Source organism: Bactrocera tryoni, chromosome 3 (genome assembly GCF_016617805.1).
Source record: "Bactrocera tryoni isolate S06 chromosome 3, CSIRO_BtryS06_freeze2, whole genome shotgun sequence".
NCBI classification, from domain to species: domain Eukaryota; kingdom Metazoa; phylum Arthropoda; class Insecta; order Diptera; family Tephritidae; genus Bactrocera; species Bactrocera tryoni.
In genome coordinates, this window is record NC_052501.1 from 66133014 (window position 1) to 66151457 (window position 18444).

General features: G+C 34.5%; 1 protein-coding gene across 4 annotated transcripts in view; it reads left to right on the plus strand.

Annotated features, from left to right (window-relative positions):
• The first annotated feature begins 536 nt into the window (after window positions 1-536).
• The window catches only part of LOC120771734 (protein kinase C, brain isozyme-like), a 212670-nt gene continuing 194762 nt past the window's right edge, over window positions 537-18444 (plus strand). The window contains exons 1-2 of one of the 4 annotated variants that reach the window (XM_040099896.1): window positions 537-567; window positions 6920-7364. In XM_040099896.1, the coding sequence (XP_039955830.1) occupies window positions 7171-7364 (194 nt within the window). In that variant the 5' untranslated portion in view covers window positions 537-567; window positions 6920-7170. Of the gene's footprint in view, window positions 568-6919; window positions 7365-18444 lie in introns of those variants that run through there. The other 3 variants (XM_040099898.1, XM_040099893.1, XM_040099895.1) reach the window with 3 other exon arrangements.

Sequence of the window (18444 nt, forward strand, 5' to 3'; positions counted from 1 at the left end):
TAAACCTTATGTTTTCTGCTAAATAAGCCAACAACATCTATAACTTTATTTCGAAACCTTTTAAGAGAAAATTAGCGGGAAAACTTTCAACGTTCTGCATGCAACATGTGTTGCAAGAGCGACAGCAAAGAGCACTAACTCAAGCGCGGATGCACGCAGAAGTGAGAGGGAGAATGAAATATGAAGACAACTGTTTAGTGTGACAGCGCTGCTACAACACAGTACACAGATTTTTGTTGCACTTGTATCGCTTTCCTCATTTGAGTTTGCTCCAAAAAATGCGCAAATTCGAAACTGCCAAAAAGCAGCCGAGTGTGGCAAGAGCAAACAACAGCATAATCACAGCACACTAGTTGCTCAGCTGAGAAATTCACCACGCGCACACTGAGACACATTCACACACATGCGCTTGTCAGCAAGCAATTAGGCATAGGCAGCGTGGCTCTCGCCGCCAGCTCTGGACTCTCGCCAGCCGCGACTGTTTTGACAATTTTCACAAAGTTTCGGGTTGTTGAGCGTTGCGGACGTGTGCTGATCTGAACGCGGGCGTCAATCGGATATTAGAGAGTAAAATACCAAGGCAAAAAGAAGCAATTCAATAAAATCGCAAGTACATAGTACACAGCCGTAAGCATTTGGGTAACTGGCGCTGCGGAATAAAAATTAAAAGAAATTTTGTTTGATAAACAAATAAATTGCAGCAATTAAAATATAAATAAATCCATCATAAGCAAAAGCAAACGATTGTGTAAGTAAGCGGCTGTAAATGAAAACTTTGCTGGCCGATTTCATTGTGTAGCATTCTTTTCACGCTGTTCGCCAATTGCCTGTTTGCGCTGCGTCCAACTGTGCGTATGACTGACTGGCTGGCCGATTGTGGAACGTACGCCACAATTTATTGTAAAATTCAGTGATTTTTGTTGTTCTGCCTATTTCGTGTCACAAACCAGTTTTTGGTACTGTGTGTGTGTTGCAAATTGTGCGCCAAAACCTTTTTTTTTTGCTTTCGAGTGTTAAACACTGACTGTGAGGTTTATTTGTGCACCGCCGGCATTTCGTGTGAACATAACGCAATTTGTGAATGATATTGAGCACTGGCTAGAATTGCAGTGACCTGTGGCTAGCCGTTGGTTGTTGATAGTGATAAAGAAACCAAGAAATTTCGTTAAAAATTTCAATACAAAATCCATTCCAAATAAGGAAAACGGTGTAGTGATAAGATCTCATGACCAAAAATTAAAAATTATTATATTGGAAAATTGTAGACAAGGTGAGTCGAACAGCGCAAAATAATATAAAAAAGTTGTTTAAAGAAATAGTGCGAAACAAAACTTACTCACATAAACTAAATAATTGAAAATGATATGAAATAATTTACTTAAAAAAATAAAAATGCTATGAAATAAATAAAAAATATTTTTTTTAACTTCAGAATTTGGTGTCTTGCCATTTAAGGCATTATATGGGTCTCCTCGGGTAAACAACTGCCTGTTTCCATCCATTCTTTTTTCTCATATAAAAAATTAAATAATTTATTAGAATTTTTAATTGTTACATACACTATTAACAAAGAATTTCTGAAATGTTTGGAAAAAATATATTTTATGCTCGGCCGTTTCGACGGCACTTCCAGTGACCGCTCAGAAGATATAAGAGCTCGCATTGGGAGGATAACCCCTTCCGTATCTAAAGTAAAAAATAAGTAGTTTAGTTAAAACCTTAATGTAGAACTTGGATGAAGGAAAAAACGTGAAAATTGGATTTTCGGCAAATATTTTCAAGAAAATGAAAATTTCAGTGAAATTGTTGCGACTTTTTTTCAAATAGTTGTAATCGAAAAAAACCCTGGTCCAAGTCTTTAATAATTGCGTATGTAAAATTTCATGAAAATTGGTTGAGTAGTTTTTAAGAAATCTTGCCAACCGACTTCAAAACACAGTTTCTAGAAAAACCCGCTTAAAGACGGCACACTTAGCCTCGAGCGCACAAGTTCTCAAGGTTGTATATCCAAAACTATTACTCCGCTCAAATTGAAAATGTAGGATAATTTTCTGGAGGTGTTTTGGAAGTAAACAAGACAATAAAAAAATTCAATTTCTTGAAACCCGTAAACCCAAGTAACTTCTTCAAAGTCAAATAGTTTTTCAATAAAATTTGCAAAAAAAAAATAAAATACTTTTTTTAAATTAAAAGTTTTCAACCAAGCATAATTTTCCCCAAAAATGCTTAACATTTGAAATGAAGAAAGAAATTATAATAAGGAGAAAATAAATATTACCTTCGGCTGCTCCGAAATTATAATACCAAGCACTTCACAGTGGCATTTCTTAAAGCATAAAATATCTGTTGATTTTGAACGATAAGATTGTGTGGCAGCTATATGCTATAGTGGACCGATCTAAAGAATTCCATCACAGATTGTACCGTTATTTTGGATAATAACTCATGCGAATTTCCTTGAAAATATCTCGTCAAACAAAAGAGTATTCCATACGAGAATTGGGTCCCAATCGATCAGTTTGCACGCCAGTTATATGTTATAATAATCCGTTGCCGGCAGTTTCGACAAATAATGAGCTGTTTTGGAAAGAAATAATTTTTATAAAAATTACAAAAAAAAATCACATTAAAAATTTAATATTAAAGCTCTGCAATATTTAAGTATTATATGCAAACACTGATGTTATGAAATTTTAAAGCATCGTTGCGGTATATTAAAAAATTTACCGCTGCTTTTCTTTTAAATTTAGAATTTTTTTAAGTAAAAAAAATATAAAATTTAAAATTTTTTTTCTTAATTTTTTTATATATTTTTTTTAGTAAGTAAAAGCATTTAACAATACACACTTTTTATTTTTTGTACTCATTATTTTTTTTTTATTCCTTATCTGCATTTGAATACAAAATCTAGCTTACGCCAGAACTCTTCCTGTACTAGGACAAACCAAAACCTTTAATTTCAAAACTCGCCTTACCAACTGCGTTTTCGCAGTCCCTAGTTTGCTTTAATTTCTATACGTTTCTCCTCTTTTCCTTTCCCATGAAGCCAAAGAAATAAAAACAAATTAATTCCAAAAGAAATTAATAATAGTAAAAACAACAACAACACCTTCTGCTATAAAAAAGGCACGTCAGCGACTAGAATCAGCAGCGTTGCCGTCGCAAAAATCAACCAATTAACACACCCACATACAAACGAAGCCGCTTCTCCACGGTGCAACGCAAATTTCCACAAGTCTCACTCACATAACGGTAAACAATATCGATAGCTGTTGCGTCGCCTACACTGAGTTAGTGTCGTTCAGGTGTTATACCGTTATTATCATACCGATAATTTTTTACTGTCTGTTTTTTATTACATGCATTTTTTGTTGTTGTTGTAATTGCCAACATTGCGCGCTTATGTCACTCAACTGTCGTTGATATTTGTGAAAGCACTCATGTCTCTATTTGCCTGCGAGCAGAAGTGTAGAAGAAAGCAGCGCCCGGGCAGCTGGTGCGTATACGTAACTTGTTGATATTCGGTTACTAGTTTAAGCCGCGGCGTTTACATGTGTTTGGCGATGTCCAACGTGTAAAGCTGAAGAAATGACTTTGAACGAAATAAACATATACATATGTGACGATAGTATATGTATATTTGAAATATTTGTTTTTGAAAAGATTACTTGCGTTTCGTTACGGAACTTAAATGGTGGAAAGTGAGAATATTAAAAATAATAATAATAATAGTCATATAATGAACAAAAAATATAAATAAAAATATTTTAGCATAAATAAAAATGAAACAATTAAAAAATATATAAAGTTATAAAAAATATCAAAAATTATTTTGAATTCTATATTATTTTGAATTTTTCCACTATGTGAATTGCTTTTCGTTACGGAACCTAAATCATAGTAGTTATAATACTAAAAAAAAAACAAAAAATGTTAACTTCGGCGGCACTGAAGCTAATATACCGTTCACAGGTGCATTTCTTTTAGTAATTATGTGTTCAGTTTGTATGGAAGCTATATGCTATAGTAATCCGATCTGAACAATTTTTTCGGAGATTACATTGTTGCCTTAGAAAATAATCTATGCCAAATTTGGTGAAGATACATTGCCAAATGTGAAAGTTTTCCATACAAGAACTTGATTCCGATCGTTCAGTTTATATGGCAGCTACATGTTATAGTGGTCCGGTATCGGCCATTCTGACAAATGAGCAGCTTCTTGAAAAGAAAATGACGTTTGCAAAATTTCAAAACGATATCTTGAAAACTGAGGGACTAGCTCGTATATATACAAACGGACGGACGGACGGACAGACAAACGGACATGGCTAAATCGACTCAGCTCAACATACTGATCATTTATATATATACTTTATAGGGTCTCCGACGCTTCTTTCTGGGTGTTACAAACATCTTGACAAACTTAATATACCCTGTTCAGGGTATAAAAATGATAACATTCACATAATGACAAAAATATCTAAAAGAAAAATTTTTAACATACGTAAATATAAAATAACTAAAACAAAATTGGGGAAAGTTTTCAAAAGTTTTACAAATTCTTTTTTAATTTGAAATATGTTTTTAAATACGTAATAATTATATTTTTTTTTAATTGTTTTAATATGCGAATGCGTCTCTGTTTTGAATTTTCTAACAATGTGCGTGGAAGGTTACAAAATATATATTTCAAATAACATAACTTCTAGCTATAATAATTTTATTTTTACACATAAAAATAAATTATATATACATATATATTAAAATAAACAAAAATAGCAAAAAATGTAAAAATAAATAAATAAAAAATATTCCCATTTCTAAAATTTACAAATACAAAGATGTAATATAATACTCTCGTATAGAAGCAAACAGCTAATTCCCACTAACTGTTTGATAATTATCACCTCTATCCAAGTTACATATAAAAGTTATATATTTAAAAAAATTAAAAGTCTAAAAATTAGTTCTATAAAAATTAAATTTGATTGAAAAATAAATATAATTTAATAAAAATTTTTTATTTTATAAAAATAAAAATTAATTTTGAAAAAAATTTATATTTTTTTTTGGATTTTTGTTTTTTTGCAGGATTTGAACCATAAAAGCATATTTTTTTTAATGCAATTATAAGCGTTTTTTAAAGCAAAAATAGATAGTTTTATAATCTAAAACATTGAAAATATGTGCACTATTTTCATCTACATAAACTTCTTGCAATCACTCAAAACTTTCAACTTTGGAACTAATAACTTAGCTCCTGGAAAAAGATATAACACAAAATAACATTTATGCTACCAATTTTAGGAAGCAAACATTTCTCTAGTAAGGATGTATAGTGTAGTTAACCTCAATTCGTAAAATACAAATTTTTAGTTTTATATAGGAGTTCAAACGTATACATATTTTTTATACCTATACTTATTTTTAAATTTATTGTTACATTTTTTTATATTTCGTCACCTAAAATGGAAAAAAAGCTATCATCAAAAAAATCGAAATTGAGTTTTTTAATGCTTACGTTTAACTACACCATAGTACATATGTAAATGTATCATAAAATTTTTTAACTTCCGCTGTCAACTATAACCAATATATAACCATTTAATGACCAATATATAACTGTTTTATAACCAAAACTCAAATTTCCTTTCAAAATTAATTGTTACTATTATATCGTTTTTCCCTCGCCAATAAACTTGTGATAAGTGATGTTACGATATTTTGCATTTTCGTTAACTATTTATTTTATATTCCTTCCAAAAATATGTGTTTCTCTTTTGGAACAAGCAAGCTGTATCTATTGTTTAATCGACCTATATAAATCTGCTTTGGTTTCAGGAAAAAATATGGCAAGCGCCAACAGCTGACAAGTTATGATAAAACAAAAAATCTAAATTGCCAATTGATGGTAACCGCAATAAACTAAATCGCACTAAAAATTCCGAACAGACAGGTGTGCAATATCATCGCCGTTCGTAAAAATACCAACAAACCAACACAAGCATACATACATGATAAATGTGCACACACATAAGTATATACAAACTATTAGCAAATGTGTGGAAACTGAGTCTGATCTTTGAAACAGATAAGCATAATTTTAACAAAATCGTGAATTGTGGAAAAATATCGTGAAAAGTAAAAGTGAAAAAAAAATAATATAAAGGAAAAATAAAAGTAATAATAATTTCTGAAAAATCTTATTCGATAAATAATGATATACGTCCAAGACATAAATGAAAAATGTGAAGAAATAATATTGTTGGTGTAAAAAATAGGTGCAAATAGCAGAAAAAAGCTAGCAATTTACAACAAAAATTATGAGAAACGGATTATGAGAAAAAAGTTCGACGGACAAAATTCAGCGCAAAACACGAAAATCTGAAAAAACGATTGATTAAATGCAGCTGTGTGCCACTAATGAAATTTAGGTAAAAAAACTGCTGTTATATTGAGTTTATAACTTAACGGATAATTAAACATACAACAATATCAACGTATAAAGAATTAAGTTGATGGAAAAAGGTTATAAAATACAAATTAATTAAAGCAAATGATGCATAAGGGCGTGAAATTGTTAGTATTTTGTTAAACATGAAAAAGTAATTCCATTGTGCTTGTGATTAGGAAATTTAGAAAAAATCGTTTAAAAAATAACAACAAAAGTTAAAGTTGTTGCTAAAAGCAGCAAAACGATTATGAGTGCAGATTTATTTAATTAATTAAAATTTAAATAATTAAATTTAATTAAAATTAAAATTAAATAAATCTTAAATTAAATAAAAAAATAGTTCCATTAGATATATTCGTCAAGCCAAAATCGTCATAAAATAAAATAAATGGAAAAATTTATTAAATAAGTCTACATATTTTCGAAAATAAAATAAAATTAATTTCTAATGAAATCCGTGAAAAGGTATAAGTTAAAATAACTAAAAAAAAATTTTAAATCCACAAACCCAACTATAAAATTTATCTCAAAAACATAATCAAAGTGTATAAGTGTAAATCATTCTAATTATATACAAAAATAGAAAAATTAATAAAATATAAAAAATTATTTTAATTGCAACAAATAGTGTACCCTTAACCCAACATTAGCAGCAAGTAAGATTATAGTGTACTCTTAGTAAATATCAACAGCAAAACACCAAAAACTCCAACAGGATGTCTGAAACGCAAGACAACAACGGCGATCAGCCGCTGCAGGACGAGGCTGGCGGCAGTGAGAATAAAATGAAATCACGCCTACGTAAAGGCGCGCTAAAGAAGAAAAATATTTTCGCCGTTAAAGACCATTGCTTTATACCGCGTTTCTTCAAGCAGCCAACATTCTGTTCGCATTGCAAGGATTTTATTTGGTGAGTAGAATTACACTAAATTACTTATAATAAACAAATTGCATAAAATTTAATGGTAATAAAAGGAATATGATATGATAAATGCATAAAATTCAGCAAAAATAGTTTACTAAATTGAAAGTAAAAAGTAGTCTTGAAATTTAGTTCATGGAATTTTCACCATACGCAATGTACACCAGTTGATGAATTCATAAAATATTAATCATACGCCCTTTATACAATTGATTACTATCTTTGACCTGGCTGGCAATGGTTTATATAATTTTTGTGATGCATAGTTAGAAAAATTTGTATTTGCTTATTGATTTTTTCTTTAATTTTAATTATTTTAATCAAATTTTTAGATTAGGTTTAGGTTAGGTTACAGAAACCTTTCTTTATTGTCTAAGAAATTTAAAAAAAAAATATTTTTTTAATTTTTTAACGAACTAATTTGTTTTACCTTTTTACTCTTGCAACATGTCGCAACAGAGTATAATGTTTTTGTTCACCTAACGGTTTTACCCTATGTATCACTTAAATTTGTTCCAGTTGGATAAAGGTTTATGTGTATATAAATGATCAGGGTGAAGAAATTAATGTTGGTTTTACAAAAATGACTGCCTCGAACTGACTTATTTTACTCTTGCGCATTCTTTAACTCACCAACCAAGGCCTCGGACTATTTCTTTATGAACCTGGCGTCGCCATAATTCTTACTTTAGCTTACTTCTTGTTCATTCTATGCATGTGTATCTGCATATATGTATATTAAAATAAAGTGCTATTCAATTCCTTAAGGGTATATAAATTCACTTTCCAGTCAGAAAAAATTATTTTTTTACGATTATTATTCTGAATACGGTTTAATTTAATAAATACGTAAAACGATTACACATTTAAAGAATTTAAATCACTTTAATATTCAGCAATTCATTTTGATGGATTTTTGATTCCCTTGAGTTTGCAGCCGATCTCCAAGAGTACCTCCGATAAATGGTGTCTGGCGATGAGGAAGATTTTTCTGCTTAAAATTATCTAAAACTCAAAGACTCAAAAGATGTTATTATTATATATTGTAGAAGTTATATTAGCTGAATGAGAGTTAAGATCGCACAATTTGCAAAAATTTTGCATTTTTTTTCAATGGTGGCTTTGCAAAAACAATCGATTTTTGTAAACAAAATTGAATATCTTAAAAAATTGAAATTATTATTGAAAATATTTCTACTTCAAGTGCAAAATATATCTAAGAAGGTTGTGTGTAAAATGTCATGCCTATTTCAGAGGAATTTTTCTAACCGACTCTGAATTCAGGGTTCCGAGAAAAAGGACTTTAAAAGCTTAGGAGAATTTTCTGATTTTTCCACAAACCAACATGCCCCCCGCCACTACTAGAAAGATCCAAAATAATACTAAGGTTGCTGCATTTAAATGGGCTAAAAAGTGATCAGTTTGTAAATATTAAAGATGTAAAGAGCGAGCGACTTTTGCGCCCAGTTTTACAACACGGGCAATAATGAGGGCAAGGTGGATTATAACAAGCCCTCACATATTTGACATACCCTCACTAATACTATATTTTAGGAAGCAGATCTTGGTTTGAGAGAAGTTCTCATCCCATATGTTAACATCCCATCTACTATGTACCACCCAAATTCATATTCGTCCTCAAGGGCTTTCTTAGCAGCGTTTGACAAAAAAAGGGTGAATACAATTTGTGTCAACTTATTTTTTTATGTTTATAATAATTAGTAAGTAAACAAATATGTACCATTTTTGGTCGACCACTTTTTGCCATTTTTCTGCAAGAGACTTTATTCCATCAGTATAAAGCTTTCATCAGTGTAAATCAAAATTTTTAAATTTCCAGAATGGAAGCGAGCGAACCATTGTTGCGCTACACGAACTCATATAGCTTCGTCTCCGTAAACTTCACAAATTTCATTGGTGGCCCCTCTTTTTTATGAAAAAATTTCGAAATATAGCGAATTTCTTCATTATTTTCATTAATTTTTGAACAGCTGTAACTTTTTTCCAACTTCCCCGAAAATGGTGGAATGAAACTTTAAATCTCACCTTTCCAACACTATATCGTATTATACAATGTGATGCGGTGCACTGAAGATATACGACTGCAACCACATCTATTGACAAAATACGAAAAGACTTTTTCGACTACCCAATATAATTGAAAAACTGATAAATACTAAAAACTTCTAAGGCTTTTTATATATGTATACTGGTATATACATATGTTAAGTATATATATATACTTATATAAAGCAAAATTTTAAATTCCATTTGATAAGTCTGCACAAAAAGAGTATGCCATCTTATCAGCAAAATTATATAAGTCGCACCAAAACTATTTACCACATACCGAATATGTGTACCCCAGTTCATATAGCAAATTTTTACGGAAAATATCGGTAAACCTCTAAGATATACTATCGAAATTCGAAAAGAATTTTGCCCGGCTTTGAGCCTTACAAGGTACGAAAGTAAAAAACTTTCGGTTACTTTTTGCATTCTCAATTGCATTGACTTCATACATTCTAACAGTTGGTAGTATCGTAGGATCTTGTAACCTTGTTATACCGTTTCAACGTTGCGTTCAAACCATTTTATGCTCTCAACGAAACTACTTATATCCGTTATTCTGTTTGTGAACACCATTTAAAGTTTGGTACCTGATGGGTTCCGAATATTTTGTATGGGTAGATAGAGCTCGGCATTGACATAGAAAGTGAAAAGTTTCCGAATCAGGTGCTAGATTTCTGCTGCGAAAAATATTGTTGTAAGGCACATTTAAGCGAAAGCTTTACAAAAGTCCAGTGCCTCATTATAGCAGCCATAAGTCTGTATATCCGATTTCTGAAGTCATTTAGTAAGTGCTAGGTATTACTCCAGTCATACTTGGGTCATATCTGCCGTTTACCTTTCGTAGTAGGAAATGCTGAAGTTATGGACAAAAGGAGTAACAGGAAATAAATTTCCTCATAAAACTATTTGTAACTAAAAACAATTTAATTTTATTTTGTATATGAATATTAATTACTATGATCACCCTGATATTCCGCTTTTTTCATATAAAAGTAACTTCTAAAATTAACTGAGAATTACCTTGCATTCGACAAGAACAACTAATGGTATTTTAACCTAGATCACGTTACACGCCCACAAAAGCTCGAAGCTTTATCACGACGAATAGGCTAAATGACGAGCGTACAAGTTAACACATAATGCCCATCTTGCCTCATCAGCAGATTATGTGGGCAGCGACCGCCACTAAAGCAACGACATATCATTCGCCGTTCTGCAGATTATGTAAACAATAACAACCACCAAGGCGGCGAGGCGGACGGGCAGCAAGCCACACGCAAGTTGACCAGCGATCGTTGCTTGCACTATCACCAATTGGATAAACAATTGTATGAAGCAGAGTCAGCACGACGCAGACGTCAAAGCCGACAGCGTCGACTACTGAATATGCGTTCTTAGGTCTTAATGGTTAAGTTAGGTTTTGGGCTAAGTTAGATTTAAGTTGAGCATAAGCCGGAGCACACGGGCCTGGCTAATAAAGTGTATTTGCAAAACATACAACTAGTGTAATTATTGCCGCGTCCGACAACCGGCTCACACACATCATATAGTGATTACAGCATACATCATTAATTTACACAAGGAGAATCTATGGCGTTATAGGTGTATGAGTGTATGTGTGTAATCACTATATAATCATTTAATAGCCAAAACTCAAATTTTGTTTCAATATGAGTGGTCAGTTCCCTATCGTGAATTCAATGAGTGCGGTCATAGACAAAACTCAGTGAGTGCAATCATAGGCAGAACTTTTGATTTCATTTGGAAAAGTGCACTTGCATTATTTTAATAAACAAAAAATCGTGTGAATTAAAACGCGAAAAATCGGCACAAACAAAACCTCTACCTAATGGATGAGGAGGACGTTGTGACGGGCGTTATGTGTGATAACAGCGGAGGCTGGCAAAGCACATACCAGCATAAAGCAGTGAAGCGCAAAACTATTGACTCTCCAAAAGTATTAAAAAAACAACTAAAGACAAACATTACTCTAAACACATCAAACCGGTTTTCAGTCTTGGACATAAACACACAAAGCGACATCAATATCAGTGATAACGACAGTGAGCAACAAATAGAGACAACTACGAGTGTTCACAAACCACCACCAATTTTCATACCACAAGTTAACGACATAAATAAAATGATTATTAGTTTCTCAGCTCTAATTGGCAGAGAAAATTTTTCGTACAAGTCCGGTAGAGACGGACAAGCCAGAGTTATGCCTGCAAACAGTGACTCTTATAGAAAGCTTGTTAATTATTTAGAATCTGAAAATATAATTTTTCACACTTATCAGCTAAAAGAAGATAAGCCCTACAGAATTGTTATAAAAAATATTCACTTTTCCACACCGATAGATGACATTAAACTTGGCTTCGCTCAACAAGGCCACATTGTGAGAAACATTGTTAATGCTAAAAGTAAAGCAACAAAAATGCCAATGTCAATATTTTTTGCTGACCTAGAGCCATCAGCAAACAACAAAAGTGCATTCGACATTAATCGCTTATGTACTGCAGTAGTCAAAATTGAGCCTCCCCGAAAATTTAATTACTTAGTTCAGTGCCATCGTTGTCAGGAGTTTGGACATACTAAACGCTATTGTAAAAAGCCATTCAGGTGTGTGAAGTGCGGTCTAGACCATTCCACCGCTCAATGCGAAAAAGACATCGGTACTCCACCAAAATGTGCACACTGCTTGCAAAATCATACTGCCAATTACAAGGGTTGTCAAGTCTATCAGGCACTTGTATGCAAAAGAGATCCAACTAAGTCGACTAATAATAATCCAAGGCCTAAAGTCGGTACTAGTTTAAATTCCGAGCAACCACTTTACACCAACTTAAGCTACGCAGATATCACAAGAGGACAACAAAGCACTGCTGCATGCAGTCACAACAATTTAGAAAAGCTAGAAGCTCTGATCTCTAAACAAATTGAGCTGACCTCAGCGCTATTAACCATGATGTCTTCCCTTGTTGCAAAATTATGCAATTAAGTCTAAAGATGGCTATCTGGAACGCCAATGGACTAAGTAATCATAGATTAGAAGTCGAACATTTCATTGTAACTAAAAACATAGATATACTTCTGATATCCGAAACTCATTTCACTATCAAGTCTTTTTTTTTAATTAATGGTTACGACCTTATTACTTGCAACCATCCTGATGGTAAGGCACATGGTGGATCTGCTATTATTGTCAAGTCCGCTTTAAAATATAAGATACTAGAACCAATCTCGTTGCCTTCAGTTCAAGCAGCCTCTATTGAAATCACAAGCGTTAATGGAGGAATCGCCAAACCGCACTTTATCTACCTCCGCGTTTCAAAATAGATAAAAGTCATTTATTACATGCTTTTTCAAAAAACTGGGCAGTCTTATTTCGGCTGCTGGTGATTGTAATGCTAAACATACATGGTGGGGATCTGTCTTTCTAATCCTGAAAGAACGCGAACTATACAAATGTATAAATAACAAAAATCCTAACGTTCTTTCTAATGGCAGGCCCACTTACTGGCCCACTGGATCCCAACAAGATACCTTGATTTAATCGATTTTGCGGGTCCACTTAGAATTGATTCCAATCTCCTCGAAATAATCAATGATGACGATCTTTTAGCCTGTCAGACTCATTCTGCTCTCATTATTAATTTCCCAATTCGTTTGCTTTTAGTCAATGCTCGTGAAGCAGCGTATATTAAAAAGAGATCTGATATAAAACTTTTTCTGCTCCGACTTGAGTCCAATATTAATCTCACCATGGAGATTAACTCAACAAGACATCTAGATGATGTTGTGGAAACATTTAACAACAAAATACACGAAGTTTTCTTTTAGCGTCAACGAACAGTTGTAAAAACTCTTGTCGAACACAAAGAAATAGGCAACATATATTCTGGATGAAGTTCTAAATTGGTTGTAAACACAAGAGGCGACTTCTGGAAGGATTTGCACAACAGGAATCCAAAATGACAAAACAGCCCTAACAAAGAAACCAAGGAGCTTAAAAACTAAGTTGGCTGGAACTTTAAAGAAGAATCGATAGGAGAATGTCTCAAAAAAAAAAAATGTTGATCCAAACAAGGACGGGGACCATAATATATGGAAGGCCACCAAATACCTAAAACGGCCCAATCGTAAGACAGGTTCCGTAAAAGATGCCAACAATTCTGGTGTAGATCAACACAAGCAAAGCTCATGCTTTTGCCAACCATCTTAAAGCTTCTGATTTGGAGCCATTTAACTTCAATAGTACTAGCCAACGGGACGTTGAAGCATACATCGACAGTCCATGCACAAATGGATAAACTCCTCTAACAAGCGTAAGACTCTGTAGAAGTTCAGTCGGAAATTTCTGCGGATAAAAGATTCAAAGTCTCCAAATCACGACAATATCGACGCATGGACAATCAAAAAAATCTTCCCAAGAAATTTTTATTATTTCTAGTGTTGCTTTTAACCGTAGCTTTAGGCTGTCATTTCCTACGCAGTGGAAAATGTGCTGGAAATAAACTATGATACCAAAGCCAAACAAGCCGGAAAATGAGTTATCTTCATATAGACCAATAATGGGCTTCCATTGAAAATATTTCTCCCTCGAAAATACCTCGGAAAGAATATTTCTTCGGAAGACTACCGCTGAGCTGGAAAAAATCTGATCATCCCAGATCATCAATTTGGTTTCAGACAATGACACGGAACACCGGAACAATGCCATCGTATTGGTGAAATCTATACTTTGTAGTTTGAAACAGTACACAGTATTGTTGTGCGCATTTCTCTAGACATTCAGCAGGCGTTTGATGAAGTCCTGGCACTCCAGGCCTACTGTACAAAAATTAAAAGATACTACCTGTACTCACCCTCCCCATATCTTCCTCAGATCCTCCTGAGTTTCCACGCATTTCTACGTTGTGGCCCAAGACTGAAACTTCGGATGATACACGACAGATAAAAGCAGGAGTCCCCCAAGGTAGTGTTACCTGACCAACGCTCTACATACAGTTTTTACCGCAGACATGCCAATACTAGAAGACGATAAATTAATAGTTGCCACCTACGCAGACGACATCGCTATACTCTTTCATCCTCCTATCGGCTAGTGAAGCTGTTGAAAACGCACAAGCACAGCTAGATCAATTGTAATCCTGGCTTAGAAACTGAACATCCTCTGTAAACATCTCGGTAAACTGCCTCAAAAATCCGCTCAAATCAGTCTTCACATTTAGAAAGTAAGAGTGCCCCAGCGTAAATCTTACCGGTGGAGTCATAATTCCTAAACTAATAGTGTAAGACTACCTCGGATTGCTACATTTAGATAAACGACTTACTTGGCGTGAAATATTATCAGAGCCACAAGAGAACACAGCCTACAAAATTAAAAACAAAGAAAATGTATTGGTTACTTGGCCCCAAGTCTAAACTTAGTCTGAAAAAACAAAAATGCTTTCTACAAAGCTGTGTGTTAAAACCTGCTGTATGGTCTTATGGCATTCAAATTTGGGGTACTGCAAGTAAATCCAATATAAATATTATTCAAAGATACCAGTCAAAAACTCTAGACTGGATTGCTAGTGCCCGTGGTATATCAAAAATATCCATCTCCACAAGGATCTGAACACATCTTACGGTGATTGACGAAATAAAAAGATACAGCCTCTAAATACATCACAAGACTTAATTTCCATCCCAACACACACACGCCATAAACTTATTAGACAACAGTGAGGACACACGACGACTTCCAAAGACTGCATCCTCTAGACTCCAGTTCTTTAGATCGTAAGAACTAATTAAGTAGTTAAGGCAAAAATAATCATACGATACATTTACTGATCACCCTTACTTTAAGGCCAAATTGCACTTAATGCATCAATGTGAATTATATCATTCTTACATTTACTTATTGTTTCACGACAGATTGTAAATAAAGATATGCAATATAAAAAAAAAAAAAAAAAAAAAAAAAATGAGTGGTTTTTGACTTCCGCCTGGAGTGGGTTTTGACTCTGCCCTTACGGGGATAAGTGATGTAACGTTATTTTGCAATTTAGATGACAATTAGCAGGTGTTAGTGTAGCTGTTAATGTGTGTGTTTGGCATTTTCAAATACTGCCAATGGCAGAATGTACCTGTTTGTCGTTTGGCACTGAATTGCAGCGGATATACTCATTTATATTATTGTGTTATATTTGCACGAGCACACACGCGAATTTGTGTGCGTGGGCGGGGGGAAAAATAAATAAAAATCGATGGCTATGTAATATGTTGAGAGAAGTGAAAACACACAAAGATGCGAAAAAGCGAATGTAGAAGCAATGAAAGCAGAAAACTAGCGAAATTTCACGATGACGGAGGTGGCTATAAAGGGCGACAAACAACTGTGAAGAAGAGTAAAAGTTGGCACGAATTCGCGAAAAGCAAAGAAAATGTAAGAAACTAACATAAAAATCCACAGCGGAGACTTGTGCACGCGACAAACAACCGCCGAAATGTGCGGGAGTTGACGCCTAATGAATTTGCGTGCGCGCATTGCAACTTAGTAGAAAACCCACGCTTGCTGCAATGTAATAATGTGACGCGTTTTATGCGCTATTTTCATGGAAGTTGAACTCTAGCCATTTTTTATGCGTAATAAAATCAAGTAGTTTGCCAAGTCCTGCACGTGCGCTTCTTCGTACTGCGTGGTTTAAATGTGTGTGTGTTGAAATCAATTATTTTCACGCAGCGCGTGGAGGCGCGTTGTACGTACATACATACATACAGCGCCATGGTGCGACTCCAGGTTGCAAGCAAGGGCTATGCCATTATAATCGACAGTATAAATTGAGAGTATGTGAGGTATCTTATTAAGCCAGTAGGTATCTTTTGCTCGAGACAATATCATCAGACTCTTTATTATTACTTGGAAACATATTCTCGAGTATACAGGAGTATTACCAAACCTTAGTATAATCGGACTAGACCTTCTTTTTAAAGGGGTAGAAAATCCTTCTGCATCATCAAAGCTGTCATCACAGCAACGGTAAAGTAACTTCTGCGTCGTTTTCTGTTGCTTCGTTATATAGGCATGACGGCTCTTCGACTTTACCCATTCTATGAAGGTACTTTCTGGATATCAGCTGTATGGTGTAGGAAATTTGCGACTTGTGCATAAGTTGAAATTTTTAAAAGTCTGGCCGTTCATCTACCACAACTCTCATTCTCTCATCTTTGTTGCCATGCGAGTATCGTGTTTTTTTTTTATTCGGTCAAAAGCGCTCTTGTTATTTTCATCTGCTTTCTTTAGCTCACACAGCTTTTTTTCGTGCGCCAGAAGGTCAATGGGAGCATTACCACTTATAACTAAATTACAGCACCTAACAGAGTTCGGTAAGTTATTGCAACTCTGAGAGCTGTGATGCTCTTCACTCTGGACAATACCTTTTGTCGGTTTTCCTTCTTTAGTATATCTGCCCATGTCTCTGCTCTGTATATTAAGACGCTGGTAGTTGTTGACAGTAAGAGCTTTTTCTTTTCGTTTGTGGGTCTTCCTATTTTGGTTGTCTGCTAAGATAAGAGGTGGTTTTCGCTGCTTTAACTGCGATTTGCTGGTTTTGTATCCAGAAGGTTAATCTGAGGTCCAGTCTTACGGCCAGGTAACTCACAGATTTTTGTGTGCATAGAATATCCCAAGTCATTTGTATGCTTATTACGAGGGGTATGTGCGAGCTGGTTATCATGTGTTCAAGCCATGTTTGCGTCCGAATCATGACTTCATTCAACTTTCTTCGGGCTTCCTTTGTGTCTCGGGCTGCCATTAGTGCAGCTTTGTCCTCCGCATAGCCGATTAAATATGATTCGTCCAGCATTTCAAGTTTTAGTATGCCATCATAACTAATGTTCCACACATCTAAAATGGACCCTTGTGCTCCTCGGTAATTTATATGAGTCGTGATCCCTCTGCAGCTTGGTGTAACAGTTTTTTGTTACTATGTTAGCTCCACACCACGGCACTGAGATAATCGAAGATTCAGAAATTATTTTCAAAAGCGCCGGTCACTTTTGCTCATCTCGCTTGTTTTTGGGGCATCTTCGCTGTGCGCCTTCTACACTTTCAATAACGCTTCGGATAGCGCCTAGAGGTGAGGTTCCGGGTCTAAAACCGTGCGGTGTGGGGGAGAGTCCGCCAGCTGCATTGATAGCCGCTTCCAGTAAAAGTTTAAGTAGTCTTTCATGTAGCTTTCCCACAGTGTTGAGCATGCATAGCGGACGGTATGCTGATGGCGAGCTTGAAAACCTTTTTTCCCTTGTAGCTTAGGACATCTCGTTGTTTCTTCCAAATTTTAGAAAATATTTCAACAACAAAAAAATTGCCTATCTAAGGTATCGACGCAATCGCCGGAAAAATCTTTGAGATCGGACCACTATAACATATAGCTGTCATACAAACGGATCGATACAAACCAAGTCATTGAAAAACCTTTTTTGATGCTACAACTTCACAAAATTTTACCACCTTCAACCAAAATTATTTATAAATATATATCATTATATTTATTTATTTATATATTCTGTTTTATATAAATAAGTACCAATTACCTATATATTTATTTAATTTTTTTCACTGTAGCAACAATAAATGCGGAAATAGGAAAGCATTGACACAATGAGTCGCAACAATTAACACCATGCACTCGTCTCGCTAACTCTATGCACCTGTCGGAACGGTGCGCTCCCTACACAACACCACCTGCTATTCGCTCAACGACACAGTCGCCACAGAAGAGCATGAAAATTCAATTGTCTGTTTATTTGCATGACGACATCGGGTTGCGGTGTTGATTTAGAGCGCGTAACGCCAACTTCGCTGAACATGGATGGGGTGGAAAGAGTGGCGTGCGGCCGGCGAGCCTACAATGTGTAGCGTGTCAACTTTCATTCATAGTGGTGTTTGTGTTGTTGTTGTTGACCGGAGCGCATTTAAACCAATTTATAATATTAGTTTATA